The sequence below is a fragment of the Procambarus clarkii genome, chromosome 9 (genome assembly GCF_040958095.1).
Source record: "Procambarus clarkii isolate CNS0578487 chromosome 9, FALCON_Pclarkii_2.0, whole genome shotgun sequence".
NCBI lineage: Eukaryota > Metazoa > Arthropoda > Malacostraca > Decapoda > Cambaridae > Procambarus > Procambarus clarkii.
Genome location: NC_091158.1, coordinates 18,433,458 through 18,452,275, shown reverse-complemented (window position 1 = coordinate 18,452,275; position 18,818 = coordinate 18,433,458). Strand labels below are relative to the sequence as shown.

General features: G+C 43.6%; 1 protein-coding gene across 1 annotated transcript; it reads right to left on the bottom strand.

Annotated features, from left to right (window-relative positions):
* Positions 1-1,729: 1,729 nt before the first annotated feature.
* Positions 1,730-14,643, bottom strand: LOC123766128 (uncharacterized). Its single transcript, XM_045755004.2, has 3 exons — positions 14,514-14,643; positions 6,507-6,700; positions 1,730-5,791 (listed from the first exon to the last, which is right to left on the bottom strand). Exons 2-3 carry the CDS (start codon positions 6,698-6,700, stop codon positions 5,278-5,280), a joined length of 708 nt encoding a protein of 235 aa, XP_045610960.1. The 5' UTR covers positions 14,514-14,643; the 3' UTR covers positions 1,730-5,277.
* Between the last annotated feature and the right edge of the window lie 4,175 nt (positions 14,644-18,818).

The following is an 18,818-nucleotide window of genomic DNA, read 5'->3' as shown; positions in this document are numbered from 1 at the left end:
AGGACTTCCTGATAAAAAGGATGAACAACACTGGGGATGACACGCCTCTTCCTGCACTGGCCAGTGCTTGGCCTCCCTGGCTGCCCTGGTAGGTGGTATTCCTTGGCTCATGCCCCAGACTTTTAGAATTGATGCTGTATGGAAACTGAACCGACGTCTCTTGCCCAGGCTTGTGGGGTGGGCGAACAGGCCCCCCAAGTCGGACTGTGGTGGCATGTATTATGCTCGTGTGTTGCATTCCACCTCTCCTCACCCTCCCCTCCTTTCTCAGTCTCGCAACCGTTCTAACCCAGTCTTCCCTGTCTCCTGTATCCTCTTTCCTTTCCCCCCCCTTCCCTCCAAATCCTTCTACCCAGCCCTTCCCTCTTGTCTTTTGGTCCTCCATGCCGCTGTCCATCATCCTCCCAGCAATCTTCATGTTGATCGCTCCCCTTTCTCTTTCTCCTCCTGTTGAGACTCTGGAGGCTGTTGTGCAGTACATTGTTGCTGGCACACCTGTCTCTTTAAGTCAGAAACATAAGCCTGGCTCCTCTCCTTTCTAACTGGCAGGTAAGAAGGCATTCCTTTCTTCCCAGCCTTCTGACCTGGACTCTATCTGCATCCTCCCAGCAATTTTGGTGGTCAAGCATCCTCCCCCCCCCCAATTTGGTGGTCGAGCCCCCTGTCCCAGCTATGGAGGTTCCCTTGGTCTTCGATTCTCGGGTGCTGCCCTTGATGAGGTGCACTACCCTGTTTGTCCCCCTCCCCCTTTCCCTTAATTCTCTTGACTGTCCCTCTCCAATGCCTCCTCACATTCCGGACTCTGTCCGTTTGCCTCTGGTCCGTCCTCCCACTCCCTTAACTCCATCATCCTTGCTAGATTTACCTATACCCACTAACCCCGATTAGGGGACATAATCCGTGTGAGGTCAGTTGAACTCCTGGTTGCAATTCTTTTACCATGTCATGGCACAATTAAGGCATGTCTGGGATCCTCTCGGGCGTAGGTTCGAACCCTCATCTCGGCCCTTGTGGATTTGTACATTCTGTACACATTTATCCACCTGTTTATATCATGTACTGTCACTATTTGAAGTCTTTGGCACCACATTAGCACTTGGGTTACTCTTTTTATTTTGAGATTTAGGACTTAGGTCAGGTATTGGAACCAGGTAGACTATTCAGTGCCATTTTTTCTCTTGAACACTGTCTGCCATTTGCTTTATTACCAGATACCCAATTATTGCTAGGTGGACAGGAGTGAACGATGAAGGAAAGGTGGCCAATCGTCACACCCCCTGTCCGGGGTTGGTCTCAACTTGTGAGGCGAGCAGGCAAGGCTGTTAATCACTGCACCACAGGGATGCAGCACCATGGTTAGTTGATATATAAAATATTTATAAACCCAATGATATAAAGAGAATAATTTTCAACACCTAAACATGCACGATGCCAGTGGCATGTCATGTCTTTAATGATAGCCGCAGAACTAGGTTCTCGTGTCTGAGGTGATGATCATCTGACAGTCAAATCTGGACACTTAATTTTTCTGACTTTTTTTTTTAGAACTGTTAATTGAAGTAAAGTACATTCAAAACCAGGCAAATGATTTCATGCATTAAAAAAGGTGAATACAGTACAAAAGTTGTCCAGTGTTAGGTAACTGGCTTTTATATCTACTTCAGCTCTTGCTAACATCCAGAACTGAAGTAATTTTATATTTCATCAGAGGATAACTCAGTAAGAAAAAAAAGTTTTGAAAAATTTAATAAAAAAAATTACAAAAAGCTTCAAGGCTTGATATAAATATGATATTTACATTAAGTATATTTCCTCGGACAGCAAAGCAAGATCAGATCTATTTAGACTACAAATGAAAATGAAAGCTAATGATGAAGCTTAATGTGGGCAGTATGTAAGGAAAGTTAAATACAGTGCATAATTCTACATGGACATTTGTTATTTTCACATCTTGCAAAAAGTACCTCATTTCAAATATAGAATGCTATTCGGGAACCAATATGAGGACATAATTTACATATTTACTTCACATAGAGTAATTTGAATGTCTACTACAGTGCTCCTTAAAATAATGACTATATGCATTTGTCTTTCACAGTATAAGTGTTCTTTATTCTAGTTTTAGATGGGACCTGCTTATAAAAATATATACAGTATATTCCTAAGAATGAGGCAACTAACTTGGTAAATACTGTCATGTGATATTTAAGAGTGACAGTAAGTCAGACAAGCCCAACCTTGGGACAGTATGAAGCTTGGTCCCACAAGATAGTCCTCACACCATTACTTTCACATAAATGGCCTAAGACAGGGATACAAGCCACATCTTTGCAGATGACACCAAGATAAGGATGAAAGTTGCAACATTAGAAAAACCATAAAACAGCAGTTGGATATCAGCAAGGTCTTCCATTGGGCAACAAGAAAAAAATACTCTATAACATTAAGCTGAGATAAGAGTTCAGTTACTTTGATTAGGACAAATATAAAAACTTGAAAAGAAGCAAGATACAAATCTTCATACAGCTCTCCTCAGAAACGAGCAACCAAATCAAAGATCTTTGAATAATAATATCAGAAAATTTAATATTTAAAATACAAAAAAATAAACATCTAGAAAAATGAGTGGATAATGAAAACATTCAAAACAAGGGATGCCAGATTAATGATGGTATTCTACACTTTTTAAAGCACTAGTGCAATCTTAAATGGAATGTTGCTCGGTCATCACATCCCCTTTCAAAGCAGGTGAGATAGCAGCTTGAAAATATTCAGAGATCCTTTACTGTCTCCAAATGTGGTAAAACTATTGAACAAATTAGACCACCTGAAAGCACTCATATTGTACTCCAAGGAAAGAAGACAAGAGAGATATCTTTATAATCTGCACATGGAAAATCTGGGTTATCAGATCCCAAAATTGCTCATTAAAATTACAACATGCAGAAGTGAGAGATATAGTAGGAAGAATAAAATAAATTCAGAGAAAAGTCGGGGCACCATAAGCACAAAAAGAAAACACACTGTAAACATCAGAGATCCACAACTTTTCAACATTCCAGTTAACAAATACAAGAGATATCGGTGGAACAACAGTATTATAGCAGCTTTCAAGACAGAACTTGACAAGTTTTTGCTGAAGTTACCAGATCAGCTTGGCTGTGATGGTTACATGGTCACACAAAGACAAACAACCTTGTATATGAATGCAATCACCAAGGAAGGCTGGCCCCAAGCCAGGACTGTGACAGAACTATTGAAATCATACACAGGTAATATCATTGCACAGAACTAGATAGTTACATCTCAGTTGTACAGTTCAGAAGCATAGTATCTGTATTACTTTATATTATTCAAACAAACTTAGGCTGACAAGAAAGTGCTAAATAACTATTTCATATACAATATTGCTAATAATACATAAATTAATATCCAAGGCTAGACTTCAAAAGTTACAAATGTAAATACAGTATACCAAGATTATCAACTATAAAACATTTTGAGTTTGCATAAGCAGCATTGTATGCAATGAATAATCCTAGAGTCCCCCATGGCGTAGTGGTAAGACACTCGCCTGGCGTTTCGCGAACGCTTTGTCCTGGGTTTGTATCCTGGCCAGGGAGGATTCACTGGGCATCAATCCTTAACTGTAGCCTCTGTTTAACCCAACAGTAAAATGGGTACCTGGTTGTTAAACGATTTGGTGCGGTCGTATTTCAGGGAACATAGGATTAAGGACTTGCCCAAAATGCTATACGTGCTAGTGGCTGTACAAGAATGTAAGAACTCTTGTATATATAAATATATAAATATATAAATGTAATGCCTCTTAGTAAAGTAATCCCACGTTTAAAGTAATAAGTGAGCTAAGTCCGCAATAATAGTACAGTAGTGTCAAGATGAATGCTGCAAGTGATATCTGCAACGTTAGTACTGTGTTAACTATCGAACCGTTTTATGGCAAATAATGTGATGGCAGTTGAGTTATTCCGCATAAATATGAAAAGATGCTTTGATCATAAATACAGTACAGTATTACAAATCCCTATTACATCATTAAATGCTAAATATTTTTGTAAATATATTTTTGCATATCTCATACAGTACTTGAAAATTCTTTTCAAAGTACTGCATCTTCAATATTTACAATGCAGTACATTACAAAATATTTGCATATGAAAATACATAATAGTACTATACTGTTATAGTAGTATAATAGTAAATATATATAAATAGATATATATATATATTAGTAGTACTAATAAACAAAAATAGTACTACCTGCATATATACTGTACCATGAAATTAAATGCCATTCATTTAAGTCATAAATACAAAATTCTTTAACATTCAGAATACCGAAATGAGTATACATGGGACAGTACAGTACTACTTTGTGATAAATATCACTTTGTCATGGCATAACAGATGTTGCTTCCAATAAGCCAATTCAACTAAACTCAAAATCTCTACACTTTTTAATTTTCAACAACAGGTCCATTTTCACAAGTAAGATTCTAAGATGATAATCCTGAAGAGGAGAGATCAAGCACCGAGGTTGTAAATCCGCTAACAGGTCAGTGTGAGAATCTTGGGGGGGGGGGGGGTTAAGACAATTGCCACTTGACGCTGCCATCATATGATGGTCGCACATGTTAAAAAAAAAGGCCATTGGTGTAACTAATTGCTAATTTCCTCCAGTTAAATTCTAAGATGATTTATAATTAAATTATAGTACACTATAATATGTGCTATATGGTTGGAATTGTCTTATTTATACCAGGTACATAGTGAAGGTAATTTCTGTAATAGAGTATAATGAACTATTAGAGACTGCAAGGTGTGAACTTATCCGCATTTAGGAAATGCTCATTAATATACATACTGTATAAAGAAAAAGATATTTGTCATTTGTTTTTTCTTCAAATATAAGATATATATATTGTAATGTTATGGGATATATGATAGCTGTAAGACGTTTCAAGAACTGGGAGAAACACGAGGCTGAGGGGTACACTACAATTTATGAGATCAGTAAATTTGTGAATTTAAGTAATTATTAGTTTCTCTTCTGCTTATTTCTACTTTCTATGACAAAGACAACAAAAATTTGTGCATCTGACTGAAAATGTGAAAATGATGATATATTTGTACTAATTAATATAATGTGGACTTGATTCTGTTATAACTGTAGCAGTCTTTTAAGTCTACACTGTGTATGTGTGCATCCAGTTACGTGAAGGAACATTCTGAGAAAAGTATCTATCTGAGAAAACATCACAGTTGCAGAACAACCCCTTGATGTGATGCTGGACTGATAGGTTGTGGTGCAGCAAAGAGATCACAACCCTGATACACGAACCGTATCAATTGTCGACGCAATTCAGGGTCAGTAATAAATGCCTCTGTTACATTATTTTCCTCCAGGTCACCATCAGCTTCGTATTCACTGTTAGTCTCACTGTCACTAAATTCTTCTATGTTAATATATTCACAATCATCTTCATCCATTGCATCATCTAAAACTATGATTTCATCTTCACTATTATCCTCAACTAATGTTACCTCAAAACCTGCATTAAATGTCCTATTAACCCTGAGGGCACTAGCATTGTTAGTTGATGACACTTCTGATTCATTTGTTGGGGCAGTATGTGCATCCATAATAGCACTAGCCAGCTGCTGCGAGAGTTTAGTGAGCTCTACATGAGCATGGTCTCGGGTGAGGTGTGCTGCCAGACCCGTTACCACTGGATGGTCTTCAGGTAGATGTTCCTCCTCAAGTAAAAATCTGCACAAAATCATATTAGTGACTATTTGACCTGCATTACAAGAGGGTAAAGCAATTATCAGGAGAAAGCATTAAGCCATTATGACTTTATAGCATTTGAAAGTACAGTAATTTATGAGGATAAGGATTTGGGATAGCACTGAGGAAAGGAATGGTGTCAAACCACTTGGATGGGCGGGGATTGAATGCCGACCTGCAAGAAGCGAGACCGTCACTCAACTGTCCAGTCCAAGTGGTTGGACGTGAATTATAGGAAGTGCATATGCATTTCCTTTGTACTGTGCTATATTGTACAAGATGAAAATTTCATCATCATAATACAGTATTCTGTAATTATGTAACTTTTTTAGAGAAAAACAAAACAGGAAAGTCTTATTAAGATTACTTTAGGTACAGTACAACAGAGTTCATTTTACTGTCTGAATCTTTCATAATTATTAACTTGTATAATGAGAGCACTACATATGAGTTAGTATGAAATAAATTACAAAATTAATTGAATATGGTTAACTTTATTAATGCTCAAAGTAATAACATTCTTGTTTGTATTTTTCAGCTAATACTGTACTGGTAAAATATTAGTGCACTGTATGACCAAAATTTAGTTTATATATATATATATGCAGTGGTACACAAATCTTCAATAATAACAGTACAGTACAGTACTGTACTGTACTTGAAAATAATTAAGAGCAAAAAAAGTTATTTAACAAACCTTAGGGTTTCCTTCAAACAATCCTGGTATCCAGCAACAACATCTGGATCAACTATTTCTACCTCTTCACTAGGGCTTGGAGAATTGGCTGGCACCCGAGCAGATTCCTGGACGGGATCTGTCCCTGCCTCAGGCGTTGATGCATCAACCCCTTGACTAGATTCATTTTTGCGTGGTGATACTGGCACCGGCATCTAGAATGAATGTACAGTATTGTCACATACTGTTTTGTATGGATTTTTGATGATAAATTTTGCACATGATAAAATAATTATCTACATACATAAAACATTTTTAATTTGTAGTACTCATATACAGTGCATATATGCATGCATGTACTCACCTAGTTGTGCTTGCGGAGGTTGAGCTCTGGCTCTTTGGTCCCACCTGTCAACTGTCAATCAACTGATGTACAGGTTCCTGAGCCTATTGGGCTCTATCATATCTACATTTGAAACTGTGTATGGAGTCTGCCTCTACCACATCACTTCCTAATGCATTCCATTTGTCAACTACTCTGACACTAAAAAAAAGTTCTTTCTAATATCTGTGTGGTTCATTTGGATACTCGGTTTCCACCTGTGTCCCCTAGTGCATGTGCCCCTTGTGTTAAATAGCCTGTCTTTATATACCCTATCAATTCCTTTGAGAATCTTGTATGTGGTATCATGTCCCCCCCTAACTCTTCTGTCTTCCAGCGACGTAGGTTTAATTCCCGTGGTCTCTCCTCGTAGCATGAGGCCCTCATAATAACCTCATTCATCATAATAGGCCTCATTCATGTGTCCCCCTCATAATATGCCTCGCCCATATGTGTGTGTGTACTCACCTAATTGTGCTTGTGGAGGTTAAGCTTGGGCTCTTTGGTCCCCACTTCTCAACTGTCAGTCAACTGGTGTAGAGGTTCCTGAGCCTATTGGGCTCTATCATATCTACATTTGAAACTGTGCACGGAGTCTGCCTCCACAACTTTAGTACTTCCTAATGCATTCCATTTATTAACTACTTTGACACTGAAAAAGTTCTTTTTAATATTTCTGTGGCTCATTTGGGTACTAAGTTTCCACCTGTGTCCCCTTGTGGGAGACCCACCAGTGTTAAATACTCTGTCTTTATCTACCGTGTGTGTGTGTGTGTGTGTTTGTGTCCTCATTGTGTGTGTGTGTGTGTGTGTGTGTGTGTGTGTGTGTGTGTGTGTGTGTGTGTGTGTGTGTGTGTGTGTGTGTAATTACCTAAGTGTAATTACCTAAGTGTAGTTACAGGATGAGAGCTACGCTCGTGGTGTCCCGTCTTCCCAGCACTCTTTGTCATATAACGCTTTGAAACTACTGACGGTCTTGGCCTCCACCACCTTCTCACTTAACTTGTTCCAACCGTCTACCACTCTATTTGCGAAGGTGAATTTTCTTATATTTCTTCGGCATCTGTGTTTAGCTAGTTTAAATCTATGGCCTCTTGTTCTTGAAGTTCCAGGTCTCAGGAAGTCTTCCCTGTCGATTTTATCAATTCCTGTTACTATTTTGTACGTGTGTGTGTGTGTGTGTGTGTGTGTGTGTGTAATTAATTACCTAAGTGTAATTACACCTACCCCATGATGGCTCACTTGTCCTTTTAATAACCTCTCATCCTCATAATAACCCTCACTCATGCCTTCAAAACATCCCTCACTCGTCCTCATAATAAGCATCGCTGATGCCTAACTCGCCCTCATAATAACCTCATTCATCTTCATAATAGACCTCATTTATGTCCCTCATATGCCTCGCTCATCCTCATAATAGGCCTCACGACCTCATAATAGTAATTGTTTATTTGAACAGGCCTCACTGATTGATGAAGATTAAGCCACCCAAGAGATGGCACGGGCATGAATAGGTCGTAAGCCTCACTGATGCTCTAGATACACATTTCACTCACGGTCTCCTACTTCCTGGGCACACCTCATACATTTATATTGATTCTCCTAACTTTCCTTCGGTTCTAGCCATACCTCAATAATGACTTCTCCAACCACACCTTCCTTCTCCCTGACCATACCTCACTTCGCTCTGACCACACCTCATTGTCTTCCCTGACCACGCCTCATTGTCTTCCCTGACCACGCCTCATTGGCTTCCCTGACCATGCCTCATTGTCCCCTCCCTGACCACGCCTCATTGTCTTCCCTGACCATGGCTCATTGTCCTCCCTGACCATGCCTCATTGTCCTCCCTGACCACGCCTCATTGTCCTCCCTGACCATGCCTCATTGTCTTCCTTGACCACGCCTCATTGTCTTCCCTGACCACGCCTCGCTGCCCTCCCTGACCACGCCTCGCTGTCCTCCCTGACCACGCCTCGCTGCCCTCCCCCTGACCACGCCTCGCTGCCCTCCCCCTGACCACGCCTCGCTGTCCTCCCTGACCACGCCTCGCTGCCCTCCCCCTGACCACGCCTCATTGCCCTCCCTGACCACGCCTCGCTGCCCTCCCTGACCACGCCTCGCTGTCCTCCCTGACCACGCCTCGCTGCCCTCCCCCTGACCACGCCTCGCTGCCCTCCCCCTGACCACGCCTCGCTGTCCTCCCTGACCACGCCTCGCTGCCCTCCCCCTGACCACGCCTCATTGCCCTCCCTGACCACGCCTCGCTGCCCTCCCTGACCATGCCTCGCTGCCCTCCCTGACCATGCCTCGCTGCCCTCCCCCTGACCACGCCTCGCTGCCCTCCCTGACCACGCCTCGCTGCCCTCCCTGACCATGCCTCGCTGCCCTCCCTGACCACGCCTCGCTGTCCTCCCTGACCACGCCTCGCTGCCCTCCCCCTGACCACGCCTCGCTGCCCTCCCCCTGACCACGCCTCGCTGTCCTCCCTGACCACGCCTCGCTGCCCTCCCCCTGACCACGCCTCATTGCCCTCCCTGACCACGCCTCGCTGCCCTCCCTGACCATGCCTCGCTGCCCTCCCTGACCATGCCTCGCTGCCCTCCCCCTGACCTCGCCTCGCTGCCCTCCCTGACCACGCCTCGCTGCCCTCCCTGACCATGCCTCGCTGCCCTCCCTGACCACGCCTTGCTGCCCTCCCCCTGACCACGCCTCGCTGCCCTCCCTGACCATGCCTCGCTGCCCTCCCTGACCATGCCTCGCTGCCCTCCATGACCACGCCTCGCTGCCCTCCCTGACCACGCCTCGCTGCCCTCCCTGACCACACCTCGCTGCCCTCCCTGACCACGCCTCGCTGCCCTCCCTGACCACGCCTCGCTGCCCTCCCTGACCACGCCTCGCTGCCCTCCCTGACCACACCTCGCTGCCCTCCTTGACCACACCACGCTCATATCATAACTAAAAACACACGCACGCCATCCCTGATATCCCAGATATCCATACCACATCCTACCTGATACCGCCACCACCACGCCTGCCTGGGAATCCGAACCACGCCCTCATCCACAGCCCACCCAGCGTCTCTAGTTTCCTTTGTACAGCTGAAATGAAGTCCTCCTAAGAACTTGATAGGATGCCCTGCCCCTGGGTGGGGATGCGAGCGTGCTGGGGGCGGTAACCCGACCCTATACGCATATGTTCTTTGCATTATTTTCTTTTTCAAGTACTGTACCGAAGGTTTATGTTGGATTTTTCATAAAGATTCTGGTCGAATTTTCTCTGGGAATCTGTTTTTGATGTTGATAACATAAGCCAAACTTGCCTTAATTTTTTTCGGGTTTCTCGTATTAAAAGTATTCATTTTGATAGAAGCAAACTGGAAATCGATATTTCCGCAAGCTTTTGTGAAAACCATCTATTGGTATCCACAATATACAATGACCATAACTGAACGACATACATAAAAACATGAACAGACAACCAATTTCCATACGAGAGGGAAGAAATCCCCCCCCCCAAAAAAAAAAAAATAATGGCCCAAGTATTCTTCCGGGGCCAACTGGCCAGCACGTGGCACATCCGGTGTAAGGTGAGCCCGAGCTGACCACAGGTTCGTATCCCGTACGGAAGGTCGGGAGGAAGTGGGGGGGAGGGGGAGAGAGAGATAAGGGAGAGGTGGGGGGGGGGAGTAGCATGTAGCTACCACCCACCTGCTGCCCACCACTACCACTCTAACCTTCGTTCTATAATAATGATGGGGTCTTTCGCCGGTTTCGACTCCATATGTGTCCAACGGAAACGTCATTTTCATTTTCCGTAACACCTATAGCAATTACTAAATTACTACCATAGATGGTAGTACAAAATATGGACGACATTGCCCCTAATAAATTCCACATGTTGCATTAATAATTTTGTAGATGGGGGCCCGAGAAAGAAAAAAAATGGCAAGAATGATATCTAACTTTTCCTTGGCCTAAATAATACATATATGTACTAAATTAGGTCTAATATTGTACATTTTAGGTCTAGGATTGCTTATTTAAGTCTAAGATCTAGGTTAGGCTAGTACTATACAGTAATTAGAATGTTACTTTTTGACTTTGTTACACCCAATAGTTAGAAAGGCAAATATTTGAGGAGTACAATAGTCTATAAATATTTGGTACATTTTGTCCATTATATATATATATATATATATATATATATATATATATATATATATATATATATATATATATATATATATATATATATATATATAAAGTAATTAACCCCAACCCTCACTCACTCATTTCTTACTCATTAATTCATTCTCTCTCCCCTCACCCACACTCATTCACTCACCCTCACCCCACGTGAACGATCAGCTGTGAGGCGCAGCTGCTAGACACGCCAACCCCCCACCCCCCTCACCCCCATGTCCAACATCTGCTGACTGAACCCAGTTATCGACTTTTACCCCCCAGCTGCTGCTGCTGCTGCTGCTGCTGTGTGTGTGGAGACCTGTGTTTCTCCACACACACACACACACATACCCGCTCAATGTCAGGTGACATTAGCTGCTGCTGTTACACGCTATGTGTGTGTGTGTGGATGTGTACATGTAATACCTAGTATTACTTGTTATTACCGCGCTATAGATTGTTTCTGCGTGTCTTTGATGATATTGCACTGTCCAGATTGCACATAGATTTTTTGTTGTTGATCCTGGTAACACCGGATGCAATAGCCTGATCAACTGCACATATACATTTGAAATATATTTACGTGGTAACACGCTTAAGCTTCCCTGAGTTAATATTTTATTTTTTGTAACTTTGTGATTATTTGCTAAACTAATTGTTATGCACCTCAGCTCGGTGCCTTCTTTTGATAATTACTTATTGTTAAGTGAGAAGGAAATATTTATACTGAATATAAAAGCAATTTAGTGTAATTGGTAACATGTAGGTTAACGTGGATCATGGAATTACAAGCGGTACTATGGTATAAAATGCTGCTCTTTAAGAAGTTACAAACATTGCTTCTTTTAGTGGCTGTCATTATATTCTCTCCTATATAGTCGTTATGGCTTGGCGCTTTCTCTTGGATAGTTTCCTTCCTTCCTTCCTTCCCTTGCCTACCTTCATTTTTCTTCGCCCCCAGGTTTCCTTCACCCCTACCCCCCTCCCCCCCACACCACACTCTTTTGGGGTTCCTCTACTCCCCTCCTTCCCCTTGGTTTCTTGAAATCTCCTCCTTCCTTGGTTTCTTTAACTCTCCCCCCCCCCCACCGCCCCCTTTGGCTTCCTGTACTCCCTTCCTCGGTTTCTTATACTCTCCTCTTCCTCCTTCGGTTTCCTGTGCTTTCCTCCCTCCTTTCGCTTTCTCTACTCCACATCCCTCCACTTTTTTTCTATTACTCTCCCTGGTTTTATTTGAGTCCCGTTCCCCCTTAGCTTTCTCCCCTGTTTCCTCTTCTCCCGTTCCGTGGTTTCCTACACTCGTGTACGCAAGCACACACCTACGCGTGCACACACGAACGCACACGTGCACACACATGCCGAAGAAATATAAGAAAATTCACTTTAGCAAACAGAGACATACACTCACACAGTTAGAGCCCAGTAGGCTCAGGAATCTGTACACCAGTTGATTGACAGTTGAGAGGCGGGACCAAAGAGCCAAAGGACCCCCGCAAGCACAATTAGGTGAGTACAGCTGAGTGTATGTTTTTATGGGGCCTCGCAGCTGAGTGGACAGCACTCTGGGGTTCGATCCCCGGCCGAGGCAGAAACAAATGGGCAGCTTCTTTCACCCTGATGACCCTGTTCACCTAGCAGTAAATAGGTACCTGGGAGTTAGGCAGCTGTTACGGTCTGCTTCCTGGGGATGTGCGTGAGTTAGAAAGAAATGTACTTGTGGACTTAATAAAGTAAAAATAATTGCTTAGAAAGGCGGGGTCCAAGAGCTAATAGCTCGATTCTGCAGACAAATAGTAAATACACAAATAATAAATACACAAATGGTAAACGCACACACACAAATAGTCAGCTGTCACGGGCTGCTTCCTGGGGTGTGTGTGGTGTGTGAAAAAAAATAGTAAACAGTTGATTGACAGTTGAGAGGCGGGTCGAAAGAGCAAAGCTTAACCCCCGCAAACACAACTAGGTGAATACATGTTAAGGTCAAGTAAACAATTATTACAATATTAACATAAAACACATCAATGATATCAATGAACAGGTGCATGTATGAACGGGTTACGTTTTAGGTGTGTGTGTGGATCAAACAGAGGCGCAATATAGGGAGGGTGTGTAGCTGGATGGGTGGCTTGGGGGAACCGTAGGTATGGTGGATGGGTGGCTTGGGGAGCCATGGGTATGGTGGATGGGTGGCTTGGGGAACCGTAGGTATGGTGGATGGGTGGATTGGGGAGCCATGGGTATGGTGGATGGGTGGCTTGGGGAACCATAGGTATGGTGGATGGGTGGCTTGGGGAGCCATGGGTATGGTGGATGGGTGGCTTGGGGAGTCATGGGTATGGTGGGTGAATGGCTTGGGGAGTCATGGGTATGGTGGATGGGTAGCTTGGGGAGCCATGGGTATGGTGGGTGGGTGACTTGGGGGAGTCATGGGTATGGTGGATGGGTGGCTTGGGGAGCCATGGGTATGGTGGATGGGTGGCTTGGGGAGTCATGGGTATGGTGGGTGGATGGCTTGGGGAGTCATGGGTATGGTGGATGGGTAGCTTGGGGAGCCATGGGTATGGTGGGTGGGTGCCTTGGGGGAGTCATGGGTATGATGGATGGGTGGCTTGGGGAGCCATGGGTATGGTGGATGGGTGGCTTGGGGAGTCATGGGTATGGTGGGTGGGTGACTTGGGGGAGTCATGGGTATGATGGATGGGTGGTTTGGGGGAGTCATGGGTATGGTGGATGGGTGGCTTGGGGAGTCATGGGTATGATGGGTGGGTGACTTGAGGGAGTCATGGGTATGGTGGATCGGTGGCTTGGGGAGTCATGGGTATGGTGGATGGGTGGCTTGGGGGAGCCATGGGTATAGTGGGTGGCTTGGGGAGTCATGGGTATGGTGAGTGGGTGGCTTGGGGAGTCATGGGTATGGTGGATGGGTGGCTTGGGGAGCCATGGGTATAGTGGGTGGCTTGGGGAGTCATGGGTATGGTGGGTGGGTGGCTTGGGGAGCCATGGGTATGGTGGATGGGTGGCTTGGGGAGTCATGGGTATGGTGGATGGGTGGTTTGGGGAGTCATGGGTATGGTGGATGGGTGGATTGGGGAGTCATGGGTATGGTGGATGGGTGGCTCGGGGGAGCCGTGGGTACAAAGGATAGGCAGTTTGTGTGGGCGTGTCAGCGGTGGTGAGTTATGATATATATATATATATATATATATATATATATATATATATATATATATATATATATATATATATATATATATATATATATATATATATATATATATATATTTGAAGAGAGGGTGGGGGTGGGAAGAAGATATTGGGAGGGAGTATTATCACAATACACTTTTCACAAGACAATTAACTTCACAAACATCACCAAACACAACACTTATAAAGACTGCATGCAACAACTTCCGTTGCACAACAACAACAACCACAGAACACATTGCAGACACTCACACTTAATAATATTGACTAGAAGGAAAGGAGGGAGACGTTGACAGGATTTACAAATCCCGTCCAATGTGTGTAGTCGTTACAACCGGCGCAGCGGTCACGCAAGAAACCCGCTCGAATCCCTGTCACGCGAGGTACTGTGCCCGTGACTCCTCCTACCGTCTGCACGCCCATCTGTCCCGCCCCGGTTGACGGATGCTCCTTTTTGAGTTTGGCAATCCGAAATAAATGTTAACATTATTCCCTCCCTATTTACTTTTTTTTTTCCTACGCGAGTGTTTTTTAATTGTGGTTTACTCAGTGCTCTATAAATGCTTTAGGGTTTTGTCGTTAAATGGCGGTTTTAGAGCTATAGAGGAAAAAGAGCGAGTTTTGGAAACACGTGTGCCCGGCCGGGCCCTGCTCAGCTGCTCCTGATCTCAGTTCCCACCGGTCGCACCTGAACGATCAATACCACTTCTTAATGTTCACTCTGTCTTCTCTTTCTTAATGTATTCATAAAGCATATAAATATATATATCATATACATATCACTCAATTTGATGGTTTAGATACATAGTACAGATCTGTATCACGGTAACTCTAAAAAGGCATTCTAAATAATATTGCTAATGCCTGGAGTAACCGTTCATAGCACAACAACTGTGAAAGTGACAAAAATAATGTTAAAATATGGGGAAAAAGTTGCTAGGTGGCGGGAAAAGGAGGCACGCGCGCCATAACGTGCGTCGCCCCCAGACACGCGCCACAGCCACTCCCTCACCTAGTGCTTGGCTACATTTCTGTACTGGACACCTTTCGGCCTTATAGTTCAACGCGGTTCTATCTTATAAAGGAGCTTCCGTGCTCTTAAAGATCACATAACGCTGAGATCCTATGGCTAACAAACAATCAGAGAAAATATAAAAAAATATCATCTTTTGTTTGCGGGCGTGCGTGCGTCAAGTTGCTTAAGATTTATATTCTTATAGATTAATAACTGTTTTGTAATAAGTATCTTAGTTTTAACACATACAGAATCCATAAACATCTATAAATCTCATACACAATCTTTCCATAAACCTTCAAATTTCAATTATCGTCAAAATAAAAATGGGAATTAGAAATAGAAAACTGATAACCGTGCTGCTGTGAACATCTGCTCCTGATGGGGGGGGGGGGATGTTGTTTGGGGTGGGTGGATAGATGGGAGGGATGGAGGGAGAGGGTTCATAAGGGGGGGATGGATGGATGGGGGGGGTTGATGAAGGGAAAGGTGGTGGTGATGGTGGGAAATCTGTCTCTGTTACTCCAATTTGTGACCTTTCTGGGTTTCAGGAACGGAACCCCCCAATATTTAGTTCGTTGAGCCACACCAACAGAAGTATAGTTGTAGAGTATTATATGTCAGTATTGGTAGTGTATATACGTTTTCACCGAATACAATATTGTTTATAAAATAAGGTCATTATATATGATGTGAATTAGATAACAATGTTCTTTTAGCTAACTTGTTTACAGTGGAACACAATATTTACAACGTGGAAGATGCAGGTAGTTCAAGCTAATTAAGGTGTTCTCTATGTTACAATACCACAGTCAATCACAACATTGTTCAGCCTGTAAGTCACACTCACAGCCTGCATGAAGGACTGCCAGGGGGACATACCCATACCCTGCAGGAAGGACTGCCAGGGGGTCATACCCATACCCTACAGGAAGGACTGCCAGGGGATCATACCCATACCCTACAGGAAGGACTGCCAGGGGATCATACCCATACCCTGCAGGAAGGATTGCTAGGGAATATTTTTTGTTAAGATTTATAAATTGGTATAATAAGGTTAATATTAGGCTGTATCTATATTTTTTGCGTAATATTTTGGTTAAATACAATTGTTCGCGGTAGAGTTCTAGAGTTATATATGTCAACGATGCTTTACAAGTCATGTAACTCAGTGTAGCTATTGGGATGAGATGCATAATACTTCAAGCATGAGCGACACGGCTCTTGTCTATGCTGTGGAATCTCACCTGCATGTTTGACCGTCACAGAGTGAAGGTGTTCTCGACTTCGGTGCTCTGCGATCATTTAAGTGTTCGTCTATATGAAGCCTCATAGGCTCAACAACAAAACAAGATAGAAGAATTTGAGCGATTTCATGTGATCTCGTGTGAAGCAGGAGTTACTATAGGGAACTCTCTCTTGGGCAGACCTGATTTACAATAGAAAAATTATGGTGCAAGACTGATAGGAAGTTAAGAGTGCTCTGTCGTGCGACAGAAGTCACCTCTCTGTCGTGCGAGGGAAGTCACTGCTCTGTGACAGTGGTTAATGTGAGACTTTGTCAACGACCCGTGTTCTGGTCGGCTGTGGAAGACAGCTGGTGTGTGGGGGACCAACACATGGATTATTAAAGAAGTACTACATTATTCACACCATGAATCCAGTAGTGTCTGTATTGACTGTGGTAGGAAAACCCTATAATTTATGCTAATCAACGTTTGTTGCAGCAGTTGTACTGCAACGTTGATTTTCGCCTCGACTAGAACAGCATACAAGAAACTGTAGAAAGGCTGTAACTATTAGTGGGCCAATGCAACAGATATTGTAACTATGAACGTTCACTAAACTCGTAATAGTAAACTCACCACAACATTGCACGTAAGCAGTAGTCTGAAGAACTACCTTGGAATCTACAGGTAAACTGTTTTCATTGCTGTTCATGTAAGGAACGATTTGTTCAACCGTCCCACCACATGGATGGTTTGATGTGGTGGTGGGTGATGATATTCTCGACAGTCTGACGATGGGGGTACGGAGACATATTGGGTAATCCATTAGGGGGTAAATCAAGGTGACAGGGACATATTATTCAAGTTATGTAGAGAATGAATTAAGGGATATTCCCGTGAGGTACAATACAGTCAGGACGAGCATTGACAAATCTAAATCTAAAATCGCAAAGGAACTGATACAGAAACTGTTCAGAAAATTCATCTTCAGAAGATGAAGATGTTTCTTCATCTTGGACTCTCGGATCTTGGATAAATAGTCTCACGACTACTAAGATTTTTGTACAGTCAGTGTGGTCTAGTGGTTAAGGTACCCAGGTACGCCAAGGTACATAGTGCTCCTGGTTGTCTGAGTTCGAATCCTTCTGGGATGTGGAGTTTTCAGTTAAAAATTATATATATAAAAAATATTTTTTTTTATACCTAAAAGGGGTACCACCTCTGGTGCAAGTGTAGAGACCCATAGCCTCGGAGAAGAAAATAAAGAGTACTCAGAGAAGACCTTGTGGATCCTCACTGAACACTTTGATATTTTCTTCTCCTACCACCCCTATTCTTTTACTGTATGTATATATATCTAACTTTATTTTAAAATTTCGTTACATAAAAAGGGTTACAACATTGGTTACATGCAAGGTACAAGACTACTTGTCACAAGTTGTATAGCTTCTCCAGCTCCTCAGATGGCAGGCAGGAACCATGAATGCAGTAAGCATTTCCTCTCTGGATCGCCACATTAAGGCGCTGAAAAAGAAAACTGGCGGCTCTAGGGTCTCTAGTTGTTTCAATTAGCTTGGACCCCAGCTCCTTCAAAAAACTTGCAACACTTTTACCCCAGGCATTGTCTCTGAGGCAATGGGAACAAAATTGTAGTGGAGATCAAGGTCTCCGTATTTACGTGACTTGGCAGCTTCCCGGTGATTGGTAGCACCTCCTGCCTGTGCAGCACTGAAGTTAACATAGGTGTTGGCTAAAGTTGAAATGCAAGTGTGGTCCCATAAACTGTTTACCATTCTTCCAGGGGTTCACCGTGATCCCATCTAGGCGACCGACAGGCTCATCAGAGTTGAGGGACATTAGGTAACGGGGCTCTCTCTGCTGGACAACCGGCCATGGTAAGGCTTCTCTTGATAATGTCGTTAACCTCGCCGTGTCTTGCATGCCATCCTCCTGTCCTTTGGCAGAGAAAGCCATGCCGTCCGTACCTCTCGGCCACTGCCTCACTGCAAATACACCTGTATTCGGTGTGGATTAGGGCAGCGAGGTGGAGAGCCACAGAAATTCAGAGGGCCTGCGGTGTGAGACGAGTGCCAGTTGCTGACATTGGGGTTACTAATATGAAGTCCCCTGCATGGGGAGCTGCTACAGCTCTAAGTCGGGCAATATCATGTGATGTTGTCGCTGCTTCTTGGTCGGCAATGGGGCGATCCCAGCTGGATTGCTTATGGGCTTCAGAGAGCAGTGGTTGAGGTGCTGGTCCTGCGAGAGAGACCCATTTAGTGGTGCAGACTGTAAAGCTGGGATCATGTATCC